This window comes from Myxine glutinosa, chromosome 7, assembly GCF_964187855.1.
Source record: "Myxine glutinosa chromosome 7, kmMyxGlut1.1, whole genome shotgun sequence".
NCBI lineage: Eukaryota > Metazoa > Chordata > Myxini > Myxiniformes > Myxinidae > Myxine > Myxine glutinosa.
In genome coordinates this window covers 188,484,260-188,502,357 of record NC_136267.1, presented here as the reverse complement: position 1 = coordinate 188,502,357, position 18,098 = coordinate 188,484,260, and the positions used below count along the sequence as shown (strand labels likewise).

General features: G+C 42.7%; 1 protein-coding gene across 1 annotated transcript in view; it reads right to left on the bottom strand.

The window, feature by feature from the left end:
• The window catches only part of LOC137431903 (mitogen-activated protein kinase kinase kinase 13-like), a 439,979-nt gene that overhangs the window by 121,267 nt on the left and 300,614 nt on the right, over positions 1 to 18,098 (bottom strand). Inside the window, exons 11-12 of the mRNA XM_068123737.2 lie at positions 16,742 to 16,815; positions 4,732 to 5,017 (exon numbers count right to left, since the gene is read on the bottom strand). Of these exons, the coding sequence (XP_067979838.1) occupies positions 4,732 to 5,017; positions 16,742 to 16,815 (360 nt within the window). The remainder of the gene's footprint in view (positions 1 to 4,731; positions 5,018 to 16,741; positions 16,816 to 18,098) is intronic.

Below are 18,098 nucleotides of genomic sequence, written 5' to 3'. Positions count from 1 at the left end.
ACGATTGGGAAACGCGCATTTAAAACGATCATAAAAAATGAACGGTACAATTGGGAGACGTGCATTTAAAGCGCTCACAAAAGATGAACAGTACGATTGGGAAACGCGCATTTAAAGCGCTCACAAAAGATGAATGGTACGAATGGGAAACACGCATTTAAAGCGCTCTCAAAAAATGAACGGTACGATTGGGAAACGCGCATTTAAAGCACTCACAAAAAATGAACGGTACGATTGGGAAACGCGCATTTAAAGCACTCATGAAAGATGAACGGTACGATTGGGAAACGAGAATTTAAAGCGCTCACAAAAAAGGAACGGTACAATTGGGAAACACGCATTTAAAGCGCTCATGAAAGATGCATGGTACGATTGGGAAACGTGCATTTAAAGTGCTCATGAAAGATGAACAGTGCGATTGGGAAACGCGCATTTAAAGCACGCATGAAAGATGAACGGTATGACTGGGAAACGTGCATTTAAAGCGCTCACAAAAGATGAACGGTACGATTGGGAAACGCGCATTAAAAATGATCACAAAAGATGAACGGTACGATTGGGAAACGTACATTAAAAGTGTTCATGAAAGATGAACGGTACGATTGGGAAACGAGCATTGAAAGCGCTCACAAAAAATGAACGGTACGATTGGGAAACACGCATTTAAAGCGCTCATGAAAGATGAACGGTACGATTGGGAAACGTGCATTTAAAGCGCTCATGAAAGATGAACAGTGCGATTGGGAAACGCGCATTTAAAGCACTCATGAAAGATGAACGGTATGACTGGGAAACGTGCATTTAAAGCGCTCACAAAAGATGAACGGTACGATTGGGAAACGCGCATTAAAAGTGTTCATGAAAGATGAACGGTACGATTGGGAAACACGCATTTAAAGTGCTCATGAAAGATGAACGGTACGATTGGGAAATGCGCAATCAGATTCAACATAAATCAGATTAATAATTTTATTCAACATTAATGAGATTACTCATGTTACTCATGATGAGTAACATTTGATCCAACCTAAGCCAAAGGAAATCTGATGCAACAAACCCAGATTTGCAATATAAAATCAGCAGTTGCCTACAGACCCAGAGTGTGCACCTCGGCACCAAGGCCAAATAACAGAGTCCATGAAAGCTTGTTAAACAGGTGCATGCATGTAAATCAGACCAAGGCTGAAGCACACGGTCAAACAAACACATACATCCGAACCCACAGGGCCATAGTGCATGGTGAAACTAGAACCTCACTCAGGGCCATAATACATGGTTAAACCAGAACCTCACTCAGGGCCATAATACATGGTTAAACTAGAACCTCACTCAGGGCCATAATACAGGGTTAAACTATAACCTCACTCAGGGCCATAATACATGGTTAAACTAGAACCTCACTCAGGACCATAATACATGGTTAAACTAGAACCTAACTCAGGACCATAATACATGGTTAAACTAGAACCTCACTCAGGACCATAATACATGGTTAAACGAGAACCTCACTCAGGGCCATAATACATGGTTAAACTAGAACCTCACTCAGGACCATAATACATGGTTAAACTAGAACCTCACTCAGGACCATAATGCATGGTAAGACTAGAACCTCACTCAGGACCATAATACATGGTTAAACTAGAACCTCACTCAGGACCATAATACATGGTCAAACTAGAACCTCACTCAGGGCCATAATACATGGTTAAACGAGAACCTCACTCAGGGCCATAATACATGGTTAAACTAGAACCTCACTCAGGGCCATAATACATGGTGTGGCTCGATGTGAATGTGCAGTACAAAAGGTGTGGCTGGATGTAAATGTGCAGTACAAAAGGTGTGGCTAGATGTAAATGTGCAGTACAAAAGGTGTGGCTAGATGTAAATGTGCAGTACAAAAGGTGTGGTTAGATGTAAATGTGCAGTACAAAAGGTGTGGTTAGATGTAAATGTGCAGTACAAAAGGTGTGACTAGATGTAAATGTGCAGTACAGATGGTGTGGCTAGATGTAAATGTGCAGCACAAATGGTGTGGCTAGATGTAAATGTGCAGTTCAAAAAGTGTGGCTAGATGTAAATGTGCAGTACACAGGTGTGGTTCGATGTAAATGTGCAGTACAGATGGTGTGGCTAGATGTAAATGTGCAGTACAAAAGGTGTGACTAGATGTACATGTGCAGTACAAAAGGTGTGACTAGATGTAAATGTGCAGTACAAAAGGTGTGACGATGTAAATGTGCAGTTCAAAAGGTGTGACTAGATGTAAATGTGCAGCACACATGTGTGGCTGGGTGTAAATGTGCAGAACAAAAGGTGTGGCGAGATGTAAATGTGCATTACAAAAGGTGTGGCTAGATGTAAATGTGCAGTTCAAAAGGTGTGGCTGGATGTAAATGTGCAGTACAAAAGGTGTGGCTAGATGTAAATGTGCAGTACAAAAGGTGTGACTCGATGTAAATGTGTCGTAAAAAAGGTGTGGCTAGATGTAAATGTGTCGTACAAAAGGTGTGACTAGATGTAAATGTGCAGTACAAAATGTGTGGTCAGATGTAAATGTGCAGTGTAAATGTGTGGCTAGATGTAAATGTGCAGTACAAAAGGTGTGGCTAGATGTAAATGTGCAGTTCAAAAGGTGTGGCTGGATGTAAATGTGCAGTACAAAAGGTGTGGCTAGATGTAAATGTGCAGAACAAAAGGTGTGGCTGGATGTAAATGTGCAGTACAAAAGGTGTGACTCGATGTAAATGTGTCGTACAAAAGGTGTGACGAGATGTAAATGTGCAGTACAAAATGTGTGGTCAGATGCAAATGTGCAGTACAAAATGTGTGGTCAGATGTAAATGTGCAGTGCAAAATGTGTGGCTCGATGTAAATGTGCAGTACAAAAGGTGTGGCGGGGTGTAAATGTGCAGAACAAAAGGTGTGGTTAGATGTAAATGTGCAGTATAAAACGTGTGGATAGATGTAAATGTGCAGTACAAAAGGTGTGGCTAGATGTAAATGTGTCGTACAAAAGGTGTGGCTAGATGTAAATGTGTCGTTCAAAAGGTGCGACTGGATGTAAATGTGCAGTACAAAATGTGTGGTTAGATGTAAATGTGCAGTACAAAGGTGTGGCGAGATGTAAATGTGCAGTACAAAGGTGTGGCAAGATGTAAATGTGCAGTACACAGGTGTGGTTAGATGTAAATGTGCAGTACAAAAGGTGTGGCTGGATGTAAATGTGGAGTACAAAAGGTGTGGTTAGATGTAAATGTGCAGTACAAAATGTGTGGTTAGATATAAATGTGCAGTGCAAACAGTGTGGCTAGATGTAAATGTGCAGTACAAAAGGAATGACTAGATGTAAATGTGCAGTACAAAAGGTGTGGCTAGATGTAAATGTGCAGTACAAAAGGTGTGGATAGATGTAAATGTGCAGTACAAAAGGTGTGGCTCGATGTAAATGTGCAGTACAAAAGGTGTGGCTCGATGTAAATGTGCAGTACAAAAGGTGTGGCTAGAAGTAAATGTGCAGTACACAGGTGTGGCTAGATGTAAATGTGCAGTACACAGGTGTGGTTATATGTAAATGTGCAGTACAAAAGGTGTGACTAGATGTAAATGTGCAGTACAAAAGGTGTGGCGAGATGTAAATGTGCAGTACAAAATGTGTGGCTAATAGTAAATGTGCAGTACACCGGTGTGGTTAGAAGTAAATGTGCAGTACACAGGTGTGGCTAGATGTAAATGTGCAGTACACAGGTGTGGTTATATGTAAATGTGCAGTACACAGGTGTGGCTAGATGTAAATGTGCAGTACACAGGTGTGGTTATATGTAAATGTGCAGTACAAAAGGTGTGGCGAGATGTAAATGTGCAGTACAAAATGTGTGGCTAATAGTAAATGTGCAGTACACCGGTGTGGTTATATGTAAATGTGCAGTACACAGGTGTGGCTAGAAGTAAATGTGCAGTACACAGGTGTGGCTAGATGTAAATGTGCAGTACACAGGTGTGGTTATATGTAAATGTGCAGTACAAAAGGTGTGACTAGATGTAAATGTGCAGTACAAAAGGTGTGGCGAGATGTAAATGTGCAGTACAAAATGTGTGGCTAATAGTAAATGTGCAATACACCGGTGTGGTTAGATGTAAATGTGCAGTACAAAAGGTGTGGCTCGATGTAAATGTGCAGTACAAAAGGTGTGGCTCGATGTAAATGTGCAGTACAAAAGGTGTGGCTAGAAGTAAATGTGCAGTACACAGGTGTGGCTAGATGTAAATGTGCAGTACACAGGTGTGGTTAGATGTAAATGTGCAGTACACAGGTGTGGCTAGATGTAAATGTGCAGTACACAGGCGTGGATCGATGTAAATGTGCAGTACAAAATGTGTGGCTAGAAGTAAATGTGCAGCACACATGTGTGGCTAGATATAAATGTGCAGTACACAGGTGTGGCTAGATGTAAATGTGCAGTACACAGGTGTGGCTAGATGTAAATGTGCAGTACACAGGTGTGGTTAGATGTAAATGTGCACGACAAAAGGTGTGGCTCGATGTAAATGTGCAGTACAAAATGTGTGGCTAGAAGTAAATGTGCAGTACAAAAGGTGTTTTACATGGTTTCTTGATATTCGGTGTAGTTAAGGTAATTAATATACAAGTTCCTGAATGTTCCTTACAAACCACAAGGGTATAATCAATATAACTCGTGCATGTTTGTTCAAAGTAGAGTTCCTCACCTGTATTCCTTGTGCCAGTTGCTGTAGGCAGATCTGAGTGCGTACACGCCGCACCACGTGCTCCTTCTCCGAAAGCCCGTCCGAGTGGCTGGACAAAGCATCGATCTCTGGTGTGAGCGCCTGAGATGCTCCTTCAGGTGAAAGGTTGCCACCGGGGTGACACCTGCCGTTGGTGGCAGTGCTGGGTGAACGTTCACTCGTGGCACCTTCCTCACCTTCAGATGCAGAAAGGTTCTCCGAACTGAAGGTAGAGTACGACTGGCAGCTACTCATGCAACGTGCAGGTCTATGAATGAGAGGAGACAACACGAGGAGTTCGGCAATGATTGCCTGGAGCATGAAAAACGAAACGTAGCGAATGGATTTTTGTTTATAAAATACAATTTTACTTGTGATAAGCTTGATGTAAAAGGTAAACAAAAGAGATCTTTATTCCTTGATAGTGGTGTAGTTTACTATACATGGTGTTATAATGGTTAGAGCATCCACTCTGGGTTAGAGCATCCACTCTGGGTTAGAGCATCCACTCTGGGTTAGAGCATCCACTCTGGGTTAGAGCATCCACTCTGGGTCAGAGCATCCACTCTGGGTCAGAGCATCCACTCTGGGTCAGAGCATCCACTCTGGGTCAGAGCATCCACTCTGGGTCAGAGCATCCACTCTGGGTCAGAGCATCCACTCTGGGTCAGAGCATCCACTCTGGGTCAGAGCATCCACTCTGGGTCAGAGCATCCACTCTGGGTCAGAGCATCCACTCTGGGTCAGAGCATCCACTCTGGGTCAGAGCATCCACTCTGGGTCAGAGCATCCACTCTGGGTCAGAGCATCCACTCTGGGTCAGAGCATCCACTCTGGGTCAGAGCATCCACTCTGGGTCAGAGCATCCACTCTGGGTCAGAGCATCCACTCTGGGTCAGAGCATCCACTCTGGGTCAGAGCATCCACTCTGGGTCAGAGCATCCACTCTGGGTCAGAGCATCCACTCTGGGTCAGAGCATCCACTCTGGGTCAGAGCATCCACTCTGGGTCAGAGCATCCACTCTGGGTCAGAGCATCCACTCTGGGTCAGAGCATCCACTCTGGGTCAGAGCATCCACTCTGGGTCGGAGCATCCACTCTGGGTCGGAGCATCCACTCTGGGTCGGAGCATCCACTCTGGGTCAGAGCATCCACTCTGGGTCAGAGCATCCACTCTGGGTCAGAGCATCCACTCTGGGTCAGAGCATCCACTCTGGGTCAGAGCATCCACTCTGGGTTAGAGCATCCACTCTGGAAGTAGCTGACAACAGTAAAATGTGATCTGGATGTAGCTGACAACAATAAAATGTGGTCTGGATGTAGCTGACAACAGTAAAATGTGATCTGGATGTAGCTGACAACAATAAAATGTGGTCTGGATGTAGCTGACAACAGTAAAATGTGATCTGGATGTAGCTGACAGCAATAAAATGTGATCTGGATGTAGCTGACAACAATAAAATGTGATCTGGAAGTGGCTGACAACAGTAAAATGTGATCTGGATGTAGCTGACAACAGTAAAATGTGATCTGGAAGTGGCTGACAACAGTAAAATGTGATCTGGATGTAGCTGACAACAATAAAATGTGATCTGGATGTAGCTGACAACAATAAAATGTGATCTGGAAGTGGCTGACAACAGTAAAATGTGATCTGGATGTAGCTGACAACAGTAAAATGTGATCTGGAAGTGGCTGACAACAGTAAAATGTGATCTGGATGTAGCTGACGACAATAAAATGTGATCTGGATGTAGCTGACAACAATAAAATGTGATCTGGATGTAGCTGACAACAATAAAATGTGGTCTGGATGTAGCTGACAACAATAAAATGTGGTCTGGATGTAGCTGACAACAGTAAAATGTGATCTGGATGTAGCTGACAACAATGAAATGTGGTCTGGATGTAGCTGACAACAGTAAAATGTGATCTGGATGTAGCTGACAACAATAAAATGTGATCTGGAAGTGGCTGACAACAGTAAAATGTGATCTGGATGCAGCTGACAACAGTAAAATGTGGTCTGGAAGTAGCTGACAACAGTAAAATGTGATCTGGATGTAGCTGAACAGTAAAATGTGGTCTGGAAGTGGCTGACAACAGTAAAATGTGATCTGGATGTAGCTGACATCAATCAAATGTGATCTGGATGTAGCTGACAACAGTAAAATGTGGTCTGGAAGTGGCTGACAACAGTAAAATGTGATCTGGATGTAGCTGACAACAGTAAAATGTGGTCTGGATGTAGCTGACAACAGTAAAATGTGATCTGGAAGTGGCTGACAACAGTAAAATGTGATCTGGATGTACCTGACAACAGTAAAATGTGATCTGGATGTGGCTGACAACAGTAAAATGTGGTCGATGTAGCTGACAACAGTAAAATGTGATCTGGAAGTGGCTGACAACAGTAAAATGTGGTCGATGTAGCTGACAACAGTAAAATGTGATCTGGAAGTGGCTGACAACAGTAAAATGTGATCTGGATGTAGCTGACAACAGTAAAATGTGGTCTGGATGTAGCTGACAACAGTAAAATGTGATCTGGAAGTGGCTGACAACAGTAAAATGTGATCTGGATGTAGCTGACAACAGTAAAATGTGATCTGGAAGTGGCTGACAACAGTAAAATGTGATCTGGATGTAGCTGACAACAGTAAAATGTGATCTGGAAGTACCTGACAACAGTAAAATGTGATCTGGATGTAGCTGACAACAATAAAATGTGATCTGGAAGTGACTGACAACAGTAAAATGTGATCTGGATGTAGCTGACAACAGTAAAATGTGGTCTGGATGTCGCTGACAACAGTAAAATGTGATCCGGAAGTGGCTGACAACAGTAAAATGTGATCTGGATGTAGCTGACAACAATAAAATGTGATCTGGAAGTGGCTGACAACAGTAAAATGTGATCTGGATGTAGCTGACAACAGTAAAATGTGGTCTGGAAGTAGCTGACAACAGTAAAATGTGATCTGGATGTAGCTGACAACAGTAAAATGTGATCTGGAAGTGGCTGACAACAGTAAAATGTGGTCTGGAAGTGGCTGACAACAGTAAAATGTGATCTGGAAGTAGCTGACAACAGTAAAATGTGATCTGGAAGTAGCTGACAACAGTAAAATGTGGTCTGGAAGTACCTCACAACAGTAAAATGTGGTCTGGAAGTAGCTGACAACAGTAAAATGTGGTCTGGAAGTACCTGACAACAGTAAAATGTGGTCTGGAAGTACCTGGCAACAGTAAAATGTGGTCTGGAAGTAGCTGACAACGGTAAAATGTGATCTGGAAGTACCTGACAACAGTAAAATGTGGCCTGGAAGTGGCTGACAACAGTAAAATGTAGTCTGGAAGTGGCTGAAAACAGTAAAATGTGGTCTGGAAGTAGCTGACAACAGTAAAATGTGGTCTGGAAGTGGCTGACAATGGTAAAATGTGGTCTGGAAGTAGCTGACAACAGTAAAATGTGGTCTGGAAGTGGCTGACAATGGTAAAATGTGGTCTGGAAGTGGCTGACAACAGTAAAATGTGGTCTGGAAGTGGCTGACAACAGTAAAATTTGGTCTGGAAGTGGCTGACAATGGTAAAATGTGGTCTGGAAGTGGCTGACAATGGTAAAATGTGGTCTGGAAGTGGCTGACAATGGTAAAATGTGGTCTGGAAGTGGCTGACAATGGTAAAATGTGGTCTGGAAGTAGCTGACAACAGTAAAATGTGGTCTGGAAGTAGCTGACAACAGTAAAATGTGGTCTGGAAGTGGCTGACAACAGTAAAATGTGGTCTGGAAGTACCTGACAACAGTAAAATGTGGTCTGGAAGTGGCTGACAACAGTAAAATGTGGTCTGGAAGTAGCTGACAACAGTAAAATGTGGTCTGGAAGTGGCTGACAACAGTAAAATGTGGTCTGGAAGTACCTGACAACAGTAAAATGTGGTCTGGAAGTGGCTGACAACAGTAAAATGTGGTCTGGAAGTGGCTGACAACAGTAAAATGTGGTCTGGAAGTGGCTGACAACAGTAAAATGTGGTCTGGAAGTACCTGACAACAGTAAAATGTGGTCTGGAAGTAGCCGACAACAGTAAAATGTGGTCTGGAAGTAGCCGACAACAGTAAAATGTGGTCTGGAAGTGGCTGACAACAGTAAAATGTGGTCTGGAAGTGGCTGACAACAGTAAAATGTGGTCTGGAAGTACCTGGCAACGGTAAAATGTGGTCTGGAAGTACCTGGCAACGGTAAAATGTGGCCTGGAAGTACCTGACAACAGTAAAATGTGGTCTGGAAGTGGCTGACAACAGTAAAATGTGGTCTGGAAGTGGCTGACAACAGTAAAATGTGGTCTGGAAGTACCTGACAACAGTAAAATGTGGTCTGGAAGTAGCCGACAACAGTAAAATGTGGTCTGGAAGTAGCCGACAACAGTAAAATGTGGTCTGGAAGTGGCTGACAACAGTAAAATGTGGTCTGGAAGTGGCTGACAACAGTAAAATGTGGTCTGGAAGTACCTGGCAACGGTAAAATGTGGTCTGGAAGTACCTGGCAACGGTAAAATGTGGCCTGGAAGTACCTGACAACAGTAAAATGTGGTCTGGAAGTAGCTGACAACAGTAAAATGTGGTCTAGAAGTGGCTGACAACAGTAAAATGTGGTCTGGAAGTAACTGGCAACGGTAAAATGTGGTCTGGAAGTAGCTGACAACAGTAAAATGTGGTCTAGAAGTGGCTGACAACAGTAAAATGTGGTCTGGAAGTGGCTGACAACAGTAAAATGTGGTCTGGAAGTGGCTGACAACAGTAAAATGTGGTCTGGAAGTAACTGGCAACGGTAAAATGTGGTCTGGAAGTACTTGACAACAGTAAAATGTAGTCTGGAAGTGGCTGACAACAGTAAAATGTGGTCTGGAAGTAACTGGCAACGGTAAAATGTGGTCTGGAAGTACTTGACAACAGTAAAATGTAGTCTGGAAGTGGCTGACAACAGTAAAATGTGGTCTGGAAGTAACTGGCAACGGTAAAATGTGGTCTGGAAGTAGCTGACAACAGTAAAATGTGGTCTAGAAGTGGCTGACAACAGTAAAATGTGGTCTGGAAGTGGCTGACAACAGTAAAATGTGGTCTGGAAGTGGCTGACAACAGTAAAATGTGGTCTGGAAGTAACTGACAACAGTAAAATGTGGTCTCGAAGTACTTGACAACAGTAAAATGTAGTCTGGAAGTGGCTGACAACAGTAAAATGTGGTCTGAAAGTGGCTGACAACAGTAAAATGTGGTCTGGAAGTGGCTGACAATGGTAAAATGTGGTCTGGAAGTGGCTGACAATGGTAAAATGTGGTCTGGAAGTGGCTGACAATGGTAAAATGTGGTCTGGAAGTGGCTGACAATGGTAAAATGTGGTCTGGGAGTACCTGACAACAGTAAAATGTGGTCTGGAAGTGGCTGACAACAGTAAAATGTGGTCTGGAAGTAGCTGACAACAGTAAAATGTGGTCTAGAAGTGGCTGACAACAGTAAAATGTGGTCTGGAAGTAACTGGCAACGGTAAAATGTGGTCTGGAAGTGGCTGACAACAGTAAAATGTGGTCTGGAAGTGGCTGACAACAGTAAAATGTGGTCTAGAAGTGGCTGACAACAGTAAAATGTGGTCTAGAAGTGGCTGACAACAGTAAAATGTGGTCTGGAAGTGGCTGACAACAGTAAAATGTGGTCTGGAAGTGGCTGACAACAGTAAAATGTGGTCTGGAAGTAACTGGCAACGGTAAAATGTGGTCTGGAAGTACCTGACAACAGTAAAATGTGGTCTCGAAGTACTTGACAACAGTAAAATGTAGTCTGGATGTAGCTGACAACAGTAAAATGTGGTCTGGAAGTGGCTGACAACAGTAAAATGTGGTCTGAAAGTGGCTGACAACAGTAAAATGTAGTCTGGAAGTAGCTGACAACAGTAAAATGTGATCTGGAAGTAGCTGACAACAGTAAAATGTGGTCTGGAAGTGGCTGACAACAGTAAAATGTAGTCTGGAAGTAGCTGACAACAGTAAAATGTGATCTGGAAGTAGCTGACAACAGTAAAATGTGGTCTGGAAGTGGCTGACAACAGTAAAATGTGGTCTGAAAGTAGGTGAAAACAGTAAAATGTGGTCTGGAAGTAGCTGACAACAGTAAAATGTGATCTGGAAGTACCTGACAACAGTAAAATGTGGTCTAGAAGTACCTGACAACAGTAAAATGTGGTCTAGAAGTACCTGACAACAGTAAAATGTGGTCTGGAAGTGACTGACAACAGTAAAATGTGGTCTGGAAGTACCTGACAACAGTAAAATGTGGTCTAGAAGTACCTGACAACAGTAAAATGTTGTCTAGAAGTACCTGACAACAGTAAAATGTGGTCTAGAAGTACCTGACAACAGTAAAATGTGGTCTGAAAGTAGCTGACAACAGTAAAATGTGGTCTGAAAGTAGCTGACAACAGTAAAATGTGGTCTGGAAGTAGCTGACAACAGTAAAATGTGGTCTAGAAGTACCTGACAACAGTAAAATGTGGTCTGAAAGTAGCTGACAACAGTAAAATGTGGTCTGGAAGTAGCTGACAACAGTAAAATGTGGTCTGAAAGTAGCTGGCAACAGTAAAATGTTGTCTGGAAGTACCTGACAACAGTAAAATGTGGTCTGGAAGTACCTCACAAGAGTAAAATGTTGTCTGGAAGTAGCTGACAACAGTAAAATGTGGTCTGGAAGTACCTGACAACAGTAAAATGTGGTCTGGAAGTACCTCACAAGAGTAAAATGTTGTCTGGAAGTGGCTGACAACAGTAAAATGTGGTCTGGAAGTGGCTGACAACAGTAAAATGTGGTCTGGAAGTGGCTGACAACAGTAAAATGTGGTTTGGAAGTAGCTGACAACAGTAAAATGTGGTCTGGAAGTGGCTGACAACAGTAAAATGTGGTCTGGAAGTGGCTGACAACAGTAAAATGTGGTCTGGAAGTGGCTGACAACAGTAAAATGTGGTCTGGAAGTTGCTGACAACAGTAAAATGTGGTCTGGAAGTGGCTGACAACAGTAAAATGTGGTCTGGAAGTGGCTGACAACAGTAAAATGTGGTCTGGAAGTGGCTGACAATGGTAAAATGTGGTCTGGAAGTGGCTGACAATGGTAAAATGTGGTCTGGAAGTACCTGACAACAGTAAAATGTGGTCTGGAAGTGGCTGACAATGGTAAAATGTGGTCTGGAAGTGGCTGACAACAGTAAAATGTGGTCTGGAAGTGGCTGACAATGGTAAAATGTGGTCTGGAAGTGGCTGACAATGGTAAAATGTGGTCTGGAAGTGGCTGACAACAGTAAAATGTGGTCTGGAAGTGGCTGACAATGGTAAAATGTGGTCTGGGAGTACCTGACAACAGTAAAATGTGGTCTGGAAGTGGCTGACAATGGTAAAATGTGGTCTGGAAGTGGCTGACAACAGTAAAATGTGGTCTGGAAATGGCTGACAACAGTAAAATGTGGTCTGGCAGTGGCTGACAACAGTAAAATGTGGTCTGGAAGTAGCTGACAACAGTAAAATGTGGTCTGGAAGTGGCTGACAATGGTAAAATGTGTTCTGGAAGTGGCTGACAACAGTAAAATGTGGTCTGGAAGTACTTGACAACAGTAAAATGTGGCCTGGAAGTGGCTGACAACAGTAAAATGTGGTCTGGAAGTGGCTGACAACAGTAAAATGTGGTCTGGAAGTGGCTGACAACTGTAAAATGTGGTCTGGAAGTGGCTGACAACAGTAAAATGTGGTCTGGAAGTACCTGACAACAGTAAAATGTGGTCTGGAAGTACCTGACAACAGTAAAATGTGGTCTGGAAGTACCTGGCAACAGTAAAAGTTGGTCTGGAAGTACCTGGCAACGGTAAAATGTGGCCTGGAAGTACCTGACAACAGTAAAATGTGGTCTGGAAGTGGCTGACAACAGTAAAATGTGGTCTGGAAGTGACTGACAACAGTAAAATGTGGTCTGGAAGTGGCTGACAACAATAAAATGTGATCAGGAAGTACCTCACAACAGTAAAATGTGGTCTGGAAGTCGCTGACAACAGTAAAATGTGGTCTGGAAGTGGCTGACAACAGTAAAATGTGGTCTGGAAGTGGCTGACAACAGTAAAATGTGGTCTGGAAGTACCTGACAACAGTAAAATGTGGTCTGGAAGTACCTGACAACAGTAAAATGTGGTCTGGAAGTACCTGGCAACGGTAAAATGTGGTCTGGAAGTACCTGGCAACGGTAAAATGTGGCCTGGAAGTACCTGACAACAGTAAAATGTGGTCTGGAAGTGGCTGTCAACAGTAAAATGTGGTCTGAAAGTGGCTGACAACAGTGAAATGTGGTCTGGAAGTACCTGACAACAGTAAAATGTGGTCTGGAAGTACCTGACAACAGTAAAATGTGGTCTGGAAGTACCTGACAACAGTAAAATGTGGTCTGGAAGTAACTGGCAACGGTAAAATGTGGTCTGGAAGTACCTGACAACAGTAAAATGTGGTCTCGAAGTACTTGACAACAGTAAAATGTAGTCTGGAAGTAGCTGACAACAGTAAAATGTGATCTGGAAGTAGCTGACAACAGTAAAATGTGGTCTGGAAGTGGCTGACAACAGTAAAATGTGGTCTGAAAGTAGCTGACAACAGTAAAATGTGGTCTGGAAGTAGCTGACAACAGTAAAATGTGGTCTAGAAGTACCTGACAACAGTAAAATGTGGTCTAGAAGTACCTGACAACAGTAAAATGTGGTCTGGAAGTGGCTGACAACAGTAAAATGTGGTCTGGAAGTACCTGACAACAGTAAAATGTGGTCTAGAAGTACCTGACAACAGTAAAATGTGGTCTGGAAGTGGCTGACAACAATAAATGTGGTCTGGAAGTAGCTGACAACAGCAAAATGTGGTCTGGAAGTACCTCACAACAGTAAAATGTGGGCTGGAAGTGGCTGACAACAGTAAAATGTGGTCTGGAAGTACCTGACAACAGTAAAATGTGGTCTGGAAGTGGCTGACAACAGTAAAATGTGGTCTGGAAGTGGCTGACAACAGTAAAATGTGGTCTGGAAGTGGCTGACAACAGTAAAATGTGGTCTGGAAGTGGCTGACAACAGCAAAATGTGGTCTGGAAGTACCTCACGACAGTAAAATGTGGTCTGGAAGTGGCTGACAACAGTAAAATGTGGTCTGGAAGTAGCTGACAACAGTAAAATGTGGTCTGGAAGTCGCTGACAACAGTAAAATGTGGTCTGGAAGTAGCTGACAACAGTAAAATGTGGTCTGGAAGTTACTGACAACAGTAAAATGTGGTCTGGAAGTCGCTGACAACAGTAAAATGTGGTCTGGAAGTCGCTGACAACAGTAAAATGTGGCCTGGAAGTCGCTGACAACAGTAAAATGTGGTCTGGAAGTAGCTGACAACAGTAAAATGTGGCCTGGAAGTGCCTGACAACAGTAAAATGTGATCTGGATGTACCTGACGACAGTAAAATGTGGCCTGGTGTTTTGGGGAGTTTTAAAGACATGTTGGAATGTTCTTTTTACTTTCAAAGTCACACGAGAAAACAACGAATAGAGTGATGATCCATCTGTTGAAAGAAAGTCAAAGAGAAACAACAACTAGAGGTTCCAGGGAACCTGAACTCAACTAGTCTATATCAATATGGTTAGAATATGCATAGTAGAACCACAAACTATGTAGTTTATATGTGCTAAAGAGGTACAGTAACGTTGAAGGTATCTCATGTGTAAACAGGAAACTAGAAAAAATTGAGTTTTAAGTGAGGCATGAAAAGTAAAACTACAATTACTTTTCTCAGATTTCAGACTTGAAGTTATTTAGAAAAACTTGGTCAAACAATATACATGTATGGTATTGAATCAAGATATGGTGAATATTTCAAAAGATGTGTTCAACAGGGTTTAAGTATTCATTCATCAAATCCCCACCTCCTCACCTTTCACCTTTCCACCACTGATTTTGCAAAACCATTGAAATAACAATTATATAATATAATATATTATAGAATTATATAATAATATATGTATATTATATATATATTGTTGCGGTTTTGAGTCTGTAAAGTGAGCCTAATAAAGGTTAAAGTTTGCCCCCCATAGTTAGTCACACAAGCACCATGTAGCCTCACGATAGTATAGTTATGTCTTAGTATTTGTGAGATTAGTTCCTTTCCATTGTTAGTCTGCGTTGAGTAGAGCCAGGAGAATAGGCCCTACTTGCCACTGACTTTCCAGCTACCCTAGCCTCAATCCATTTTGCTAAACGTTGGTTGATCATTGGGCGAGTTAACACGAGGCAGGCTAGGAGGACCGGGGCGGAGTCGAGGGTGGAGCGGCGGAAGCGCTGACGGTAACACGAGCCGCCAATCAGAGCTCGGAGGTGGTGACGGCGGCGTTGCGTCACAGGGCGTGGTGAGAAGGTTCGAGTGAGTTCCAGAAGGTTCGGGGGGCGTAGCTATAAAACACGCTGCGCGAAAGCCCTCGAGAGAACTTGCTGCGAGAATAAAGAAGGATTACACAGGACTCGCGTGGAACACTGATAATAAGAGGACTTGCATCGGAGGGCTTGAATGACTTGCAGCAAAAGGATTGACGAAAGGACTTGATGAGCGGTGAAAGCTGTTGAGCAGAGAACTTGCACGAGAACGCGCGCGCTAACCAGCTCGGAGGATCGAAGAAGACGAGTTGGCCGCGTGCGCGAACAGTACATATACGCGGGCGCATCCAGACGCGCTTATATGAATTGAATACAGTGCATTTGAGACGCGCGAGTGAGAACGGCTGAGTAACCGCCAGCCGCGCTAAGTCCGCCCTTTGCCGTTCCGCCCCATCATCTGCTTGTTCAGGAGACGCGCCACGAGTCCCTGCCTTCGCCTGCCACCATCTTCGCGGGACGTGCCGGGGCCGTGGAGAGCCGGACGGGGACCATCTCTGGATGACCACGGCGACGCGTGGGGAACATCTACCCATCTGCAATTCCCTGTGCGAGTGTGAGACGGGCCCGTTGTCCAAGGGATAAGTTAAGACTGTTTAAGGCTACTCTGTGTCTCTTCGTCCTTGAACCTTGTATATACGTGTGGGAAATAATTAAACCCTTTGTTCTTCCTTTCTTCCTGATTCGATCGTTCCTGTGGTTTCCTCATTTGACTAAGCGTGGCACGAATAGGATCGCTCCAATCGGGTTCCAACATCTAAGTAACTGCGCGGACCACGTGTTCGCAATCCGCTCGGCGTACTCAAAACCACACGCGGTTCGTGCGAGGCTTGCTTCCTCGCTCCCAGGGCAGCGCGGGGAATTAGGTACGAGCGAGAAGTGGTCCCGAAACCCTACTCTGCATGTGTCCGAGAGGGACGTCTCAAGTCTCGGTTCCGCCAAGCCCAGAAAGACAAGGGGATTAATCCCCCCTTGATAAGGGGATTAAGGGTGGCGTAGAGAACTGTAACAATATATATATACATATATATATATATATATATATATATATGTATATATATATATATATATATATATATATATATATATATATATATATATGTCATAGATCACGACTAGGTCATTTTTCGGACATCGCCAAAACCCGTAATATATGTGTTGAGGTTTGTTACATACTGTCTACACACCAAGTTTCAGCCTTCTAGCTACATTAGGAAGTACCAGATTGGCAAAAATTGATTTTTCAATATGGCCGCCCTGCCGCGCCCATTTTTGGGCGTGCAACGCCCAAATGCAATCCCAAACTAGTTTATGCCTTAAAGATGCTGCATAACAGGTTTCATCAAATTTTATCAATATTTGTGACTTTTAGAGCGTAGACGTCGAATTGTTTACAGACGACAGACAGACAGACAGACAGACAGACGACAGACGACGGACACTGGGTGTCGACAAAAACTCCGCTGGACATAGTCCAGTTGAGTTAATAAAGGTGATCACATGACAGGGCCCACCTTTGCCGAGGAGGAAAATCCAATTCACTGTCAACTTCACCTTCTTCTTCAGAAGTATCCAATGTTCCCTGATTCTACAGACAATCATGGATAAAGTTACTTGAGAAGGATTAGTTCTTATAAAATCACAACTTATTAATTTTACTCATAATTGCCCAAAAATAACGACAACAAAGCGAACACACACATGTTACATAGCAACTTCATCATAAAGCGAACACACACATGTTACACATAGCAACTTCATCATAAAGCGAACACACACATGTTCATATAGCAACTTCATCATAAAGCAAACACACACATGTTACATATAGCAACTTCATCATGAAGTGAACACACACATGTTACATAGCAACTTCATCTTAAAGTGAAGACACACATGTTACATAGCAACTTCATCATAAAGCAAACACACACGTTACATATAGCAACTTCATCATAAAGCAAACACACACATGTTACATAGCAACTTCATCATAAAGTGAACACACACATGTTACATATAGCAAATTCATCATAAAGCGAAAACACATGTTACATATAGCAACTTCATCATAAAGCAAACACACACATATTACATAGCAACTTCATCATAAAGCGAAAACACATGTTACATATAGCAACTTCATCAAAAAGCGAACACACATGTTACATATAGCAACATCATCATAAAGCAAAAACACATATGTTACATATAGCAACTTCATCAAAAAGTGAACACACACGTTACATATAGCAACTTCATCATAAAGCAAACACACACGGTACATAGCAACTTCATCATTAAATGAAGACACACATGTTACATAGGAACTTCATCATAAAGCAAACACACACAGGTTACATAACTTCATCATAAAGCGAACACACACAGGTTACATAAAAACTTCGTCACAAAGCGAACACACACATGTTACATAGCAACTTCATCATAAAGCGAACACACACGTTACACATAGCAACTTCATCATAAAGCAAACACACACATGTTACATATAGCAACTTCATCATGAAGTGAACACACACATGTTACATAGCAACTTCATCTTAAAGTGAAGACACACATGTTACATAGCAACTTCATCATAAAGCAAACACACACATGTTACATATAGCAACTTCATCATAAAGCAAACACACACATGTTACATAGCAACTTCATCATAAAGTGAACACACACATGTTACATATAGCAAATTCATCATAAAGCGAAAACACATGTTACATATAGCAACTTCATCATAAAGCAAACACACACATATTACATAGCAACTTCATCATAAAGCGAAAACACGTTACATATAGCAACTTCATCAAAAAGCGAACACACACGTTACATATAGCAACATCATCA